Below are 5,771 nucleotides of genomic sequence, written 5' to 3' on the forward strand. Positions count from 1 at the left end.
CTGTGGGTGAACCTGATCATGGACACACTGGCCGCCTTGGCGCTTGCGACGGAGGAGCCGAGCGAGGAGTGCCTGAAGCGGCAGCCCATTCACCGCAAGGCACCGCTGGTTTCGCGCCGCATGCACATGACGATCACGTTGATTGCTGTGTATCACCTGGCTCTCGCACTCGTGTTGCAGGCGTTCGGTTACCGGTGGTTCGGCCTGGAGCGCTACAGCCGCGAGCACAGCACAATCGTCTTCAACGTGTTTGTGTTCGGCGCCTTGTTCCAGATGTTCAACTGCCGCAAGCTGTACGATGAGGTGGACTTCTTCGAGGGCTTTGAGCGGTCGAAGCTTTTCGTTGTCGTCATATGCTTCTGTGTGTTGTTTCAGATTATCGCCGTGCAGACGTTCGGCGACTTCATGGACGTCTGCCGCCTGCGGTTCTCGGAGTGGACGGTGTCGATCATGCTGACGTTCGCCACAATCCCGCTCGGCATGGTGTCGCGGTTGATTCCTGTCGAGGAGGCGCACTTTGAGCGCGAGTTTGACGCGGAGAACATCGACGAGGACGCAAGGCAGTTCTTGGTGAAGTTGGCGAAGGACGTAGAGCGCACCGCGGACGAGCGCGCGGGCCGGTCTGGTGAGGCGCTGAGCAAGGCGAAGCGTGCGCGTGTACTAAGCCTGTGGTACCGCGCGTACGCCGAGCATGTGGGAACGCTGCGGGTCGTCAACGCGTTCCGCCGCGCGCACTTCGATCGCGACATGACGTCGGAGTTGTCGCGCAATGTGTACCGCCAGATGGTCGAGCTCACCTCACCGAAGCCGTAAGCTCCCTGGATTTGATGCACGAGTTAAGCGGCCACAAGTCGTGCCGGTGAAGGGTTGACGTGGTGGAGGGCTTGCCACGCCGGCTGGCGATCCGACTGAAGCAGAGTCGCGCGGCTCATGTGTGTCATCCGCACCGATCAGTGCGACAGCCACTTCATCGTGCGCCCACACGATCACACATCCGTTCGCACATCCGTCCACGTCATCGCCACGACGTCTTCACGTGCGCGTCGTCTCCGCTCACTCCTTGCTTCGGTCTCTTCTGAAGAGGCCGCGCTTCTCGTTGGCGCCGTATGCTACGGTGCACTTCCTTCGCTCGCTGTGTCTGTGTGCCTCGCCACGGCCCAAACAGCTGGATCAGTGGATGGCGCTGTACGGTGAAGCCTCTTGTTTGCACCTTCTCCTCCCGCTAGTCTTCACAGCCGTTGTGGTCGCACCCTCCCCCTTGCCGTCTGCGTGCCGGCCCCGCGCGTGTCTCTTCTTTCTTCTGGACTCTCTTTTATTGCTGTACCTTGCGCAGTTCTATGGTGTTATGTCTCTGGCTGTCTCTATGCGCTTGCCCGTTCGCTCGTGGCAGTGGATGCCGAGTGTTCGCCCACATCTCTTCGCGCCTTCACCGTTGCTTCCACATCCTTCGCGATAACCCACACACACACACTCAGGACACGCGATCTACGTACACATATGAGCCACCGTATTCGCGGAGAGAGTGAAGGGGTTGAACGGTACGCGCAGAAGGGGGAGGTCAGGTGAGCGCAGCGCAGTAGAGGCTCTGTGTGTCCTTCCTGTGGCGCCTTTGTGGTTGTTTTGCGATTTGCTTGGCTGTTGTGCACCCCTCTTCCTATATTGTGCCTTCTCTCTCTCCCTCCCGCTCGGCGCACGAGCACGTGGTGGGTGTAGATGGCGTGTGGCGACATGGGTCGATTCATGGATGCCGTGGAAGGCACCGTGCGGTGACAGAAACGCGCCATCTTTCCTTTGGACTCGGTGTCTTCGTCTGCTTGTCTCTGCGTGAGGGGAGCACATATGTGATAGGGCGTAAGAAGAAAGAAGCGCACGCACACACATATACACACACACACACACGTGGTCTCGTCTCACGCCCATGGGAAGGCTCTGCAAAGGTGAGAGCGTACACGCAGGCAAGCCACTCCAACGGAGGCCCATGAATGCCGAGGCTCATCTCTGTTTCATGGCGAGCAGAGAAGACCCCCCTCCTCCTCCTCCCCGGAAAAAGCAAGAGGGCCATCAGCGTCGCGGTGAAGGACGGAAATGATGGGATGGGGAGGTGCAGCTTCAGCTGTTAGGGCGGCAGTGCATTAATCCAATAAGCTCCGCTCCTTTTTTTTTTGGCCTCCCCCCTGTGTGTGTGTGCCGCAACCACCACCCCGGGTAGTAGGTGGGGTGACTGCCGTGGTGGCTGCAGGGATGCCGGCACAATGAGCAGCGGCCCCGCCTCTCTGTGTCCAGTTTGTGATGCACTCGTTTATACTCTGCTTCGTGAAAGCCACCTCTATCCTCCCTCTCTCTCCCTCTATTTATCGCGCGCGCTCTCCCGTCTTTGTCGCCCTCCTGCCACGCTGCGTGCCGCCGACGGACGACAACGGGCCGACACTCACGCACACGCCAAACCCTCACCACACACGCACTAACAGCTTTCTTGTGCCCTTCGCCAGCTTGACGAGTGCCGCCCCAGTGCCGTTCAGCGAGTATACGTATACATACCACCAATACCACCACCCACCCTCCCTCCCTCTCCTCCGCTCAACCTCCGCCTCTCGCCCTCGTGTTCACTGACGCGCGCACGCACGCACGCACCCCAAAGCACAGCAAAAGACTACGGCGACCGAGAAAGCAGACAGAAATGTACGCGGGCTTTCCGAGGCTAAACGTGACGGAGGCGCAGGAAGCCGTCGACCTCGACTTCGAGCTGACCAATGAGAAGGGCTGCGTGAAGGTGACCGAGTTCCCGGTGCCGAAGGTCGTGAACTTGTCCTTTCCTGCCGTCTGCGCGCTGCTCTACAACGCCCGCACCGCGACGAGCAGCCGCAACATCTTCGGCAGCGTTATCGGTCTCCAGCTGCAGGATACCGTCGAGGTGACGGACGTCAAAACAAACCCGTCCATCGACATCGAGGAGGATGACCGCATGACCGAGGAGGAGCGGATGGAGCGGGTGCGTAAGGAGCGCAAGCTGCTGGACGCGGACAAGGCGATCTTTGAGAACATGTACAACCAGGAGAACCTCGACACGAACGTCATTGGCCAATTCGTCGTCTCCAGCGCCCGCTTCAACCCCTTCTCCACGCGCACGATGCGCAAGTTACAGGAGCTGCACCGGGAGAGCCTGCCAGCGATTCTGCTGACCTACGACCCCTTCCGCACGAGCCTGCTGGGCCGCCCGCACATCCGCGCCTACACGCCGACGGCGGCCTACTACAAGTACGACTCGCTCGTGTCCACCGAGCGCGGCTACCAGCGTCGCCGTAGCTTGGCACAGTACGCCAAGGAGAGCGGCATCACCAAGGAGGGCGTGCTCCACGAGATTCCGGTAAAGCTGGAGGTGGATGCCTTCCACAAGCTGAACCTGATGAACGTGCCGCCGACCGCGGTCGGCGACTCCTTCAAGGCCATCCAGAGTATGGCTGTGAGCAACTACATCGAGGCGCTACTTAGCTCGATCCGCAACAACACGGATCAGCTGAAGCAGAAACTCGACTACGAGGGTAACGTCAAGGACAACGGCAACGTGCCCGTCGGCCAGGATGCGGAAACGATGCTGCTCATGAAGCACGTGCGCGACCAGACGGACCACCTCGATGCGCTCTGTGATAGCGCCCTGCTCTACTCTTCGTTGCTGCGAGACCTGTAGAAGGTGTGGGTGAGGGCAAGGAATGCAGGAGAGACAGCTGCACTGTGAGGCGTCGCTGCTGACGTCATCGATCGTTTTTCGGAATGCGTATGCGTGCTGTGTACGCATGTGCATGCCGGGTGCACGCTGATATGGGCGCCTCTCTAGTCGTTGTTAAGTTACTTAAGAAGCCGGCTAGAGAAAAAGATGAGACGCGCGCTTTTGCGGTTCCCCGCGTGGGTGCGCGCCCCTTCGCTTTTTTTTTTTCGCTTCGTCCGCCTCGGTGACGCCTAGGACGCAGCAGCGGCAGCAGGGGGCAGGCGCGCACGCAGCAGACAGAGCGTCCGGGCCCATCCATGCGCATTGCACGCCTGCTCATGCAGCGCGCGCCGTTGGAGTAAGAGGGGAGTGTTCGAGCCTACGCTTTTTTTTTTGTGAACGCATGCGTATGTGCGTGTGTGTGTGTGTGTGCGTGTGCGTGTGCGTCTCTCTTTCTCTATGATGACTCGCTACCCTAAGCAACAAACCGCAACAGCAAGAAGTGATGCGTGTGTCCACGGGGCTGACAAGACGGGCGGCATCGGGACTGTGGAGGATGTGATGCATGAGAAGGGCGAGGGGGGGCACCGTGCATTTTTGGTGAGCAGACACGGCGTTGCTCCTCTTTCCATGCAGTCTCGGCGAAAGCGCGCAGCCATCTCTTTTTTTTTCTGCGTCACTGTCTCTCTGCGTGTGCGCATGCCTCGAGCATGCGTGGCGTGTGTGTGCGTGTGCTGCGCGTGCTTCTGCTGCTTCCATTGCTGTGGAATGTCTGAGGATGCCTGCGCTGGCGAGGTGAGGGGGTGGGTGGGTGGAGGCCCTGTTGCCTGCTCGCCGCGTTTCATTGCACAGCTGCCTCAGCGGAAGCGGCACCAACGCACGCACGCACACAAATACAATGACGTCTTCTTCGGCTCTGCACCCACTACAGCAACAGTCCTTTTCATTCTCTCGTCGCGTCTGCTGACTGGCTCTCTCTTACTCCACTTCGTCTGCTGTGTTACGGATTGGTGCTTGACTGCCACCATCTCCCCCCCCCCCCACCACCACAAACCCCACCAACCACCACCACCACCACCAAAGCATGTACGCAAGCACCAGAAAGAACCCATTCCCCATCCTACCCGACTCATATGTGCACCTTGTTCATGGTTCCTGTGTTCTCATCACGTTGAACGCGACACCCACGCTCCGGAAAACGTCTTCACACCGCAAAAGAGGGGCGCACGCATATCCGAAGAAAAAAACCGGACAGGAGGCAATCCAACACACGCACGCGCCCTTCGGGCCCCCCTTCCCTCCCTCGCTCTTCTGCTTTTCTGCGTCCCGGCCTCCGTCTCTGCAGCAGCCGTTGCCGACCTTCTTCTGCTTTGTCTCTGTCCTTCCCACGCTCGATCCGTCTCTGTGTTTGGCGTCTCTCACGCGCCCTCCACCGGACCAGTGCCGTCGCCATCATCGACATCAGCCGCGTCTCCGTCTCTCTTTCTCTTCGCTCCTCCTCTCACAAACGGACAAGCGCCACGCGCGTGACCGCCGGAGAGGCAGAAGCAAGACGCCACCGACGACGACCACAGGCAGGCAGGTAGGCACACAAGCAACCGCACAGGACAACTTGCACACACGTGTCACGTTCCACCCTTGCCCACTTCGCACAGAGGCACGCACGTGGGGGCACCCTTTTATGCGCGCATCAGAGATGGAGGATCATCACGCCCCGTTGCCGCTGTCAGGAGCGACAGGCACCTTTCGCTCGTACGGCACGTACACCTACGACGTTCACGAGTTTGACCGCATGCGGAAAGAGGACCTCGCCTCCTCGGTGCGCCAGCGCTTTACCAAGCGCTCCCACACGGTGATTATGGGCGGCGAGAACTTCGGTGCAGGCGTTCAAGATTCGCTCGAGGACATCTTTGCCCGCGCCAACGAGGCAACGCCGATGTACGAAAAACTCGGCAAGGTAGAGGGCATCGCGAACACGCTGCACACGTCCCTGAAAAACGGCGTGGACGGCAACACCGTGGAGGCGCGCCGCGCCTTCTTTGGCAAGAACGCACTGCCCGAGGAACCG

At 59.9% G+C, this 5,771-nt stretch overlaps 2 protein-coding genes across 2 annotated transcripts; both read left to right on the forward strand.

Moving 5' to 3' along the window:
* Positions 1-2,677: 2,677 nt before the first annotated feature.
* On the forward strand, positions 2,678-3,685 carry LDBPK_070710 (hypothetical protein, conserved; the record flags this gene model as incomplete). Its single annotated transcript, XM_003858462.1, has 1 exon — positions 2,678-3,685. The coding sequence occupies one exon, from the start codon at positions 2,678-2,680 to the stop codon at positions 3,683-3,685; it is 1,008 nt and encodes a 335-aa protein (XP_003858510.1).
* A 1,102-nt stretch (positions 3,686-4,787) lies between these two features.
* LDBPK_070720 (vacuolar-type Ca2+-ATPase, putative) lies at positions 4,788-5,771 on the forward strand (the record flags this gene model as incomplete). The annotated part of the gene is made up of 1 exon (XM_003858463.1): positions 4,788-5,771. A coding segment is annotated over one exon (984 nt), but the record flags the coding sequence as incomplete, so codon positions are not given.

Source organism: Leishmania donovani, chromosome 7 (assembly GCF_000227135.1).
Source record: "Leishmania donovani BPK282A1 complete genome, chromosome 7".
NCBI classification, from domain to species: Eukaryota; Euglenozoa; class Kinetoplastea; order Trypanosomatida; family Trypanosomatidae; genus Leishmania; species Leishmania donovani.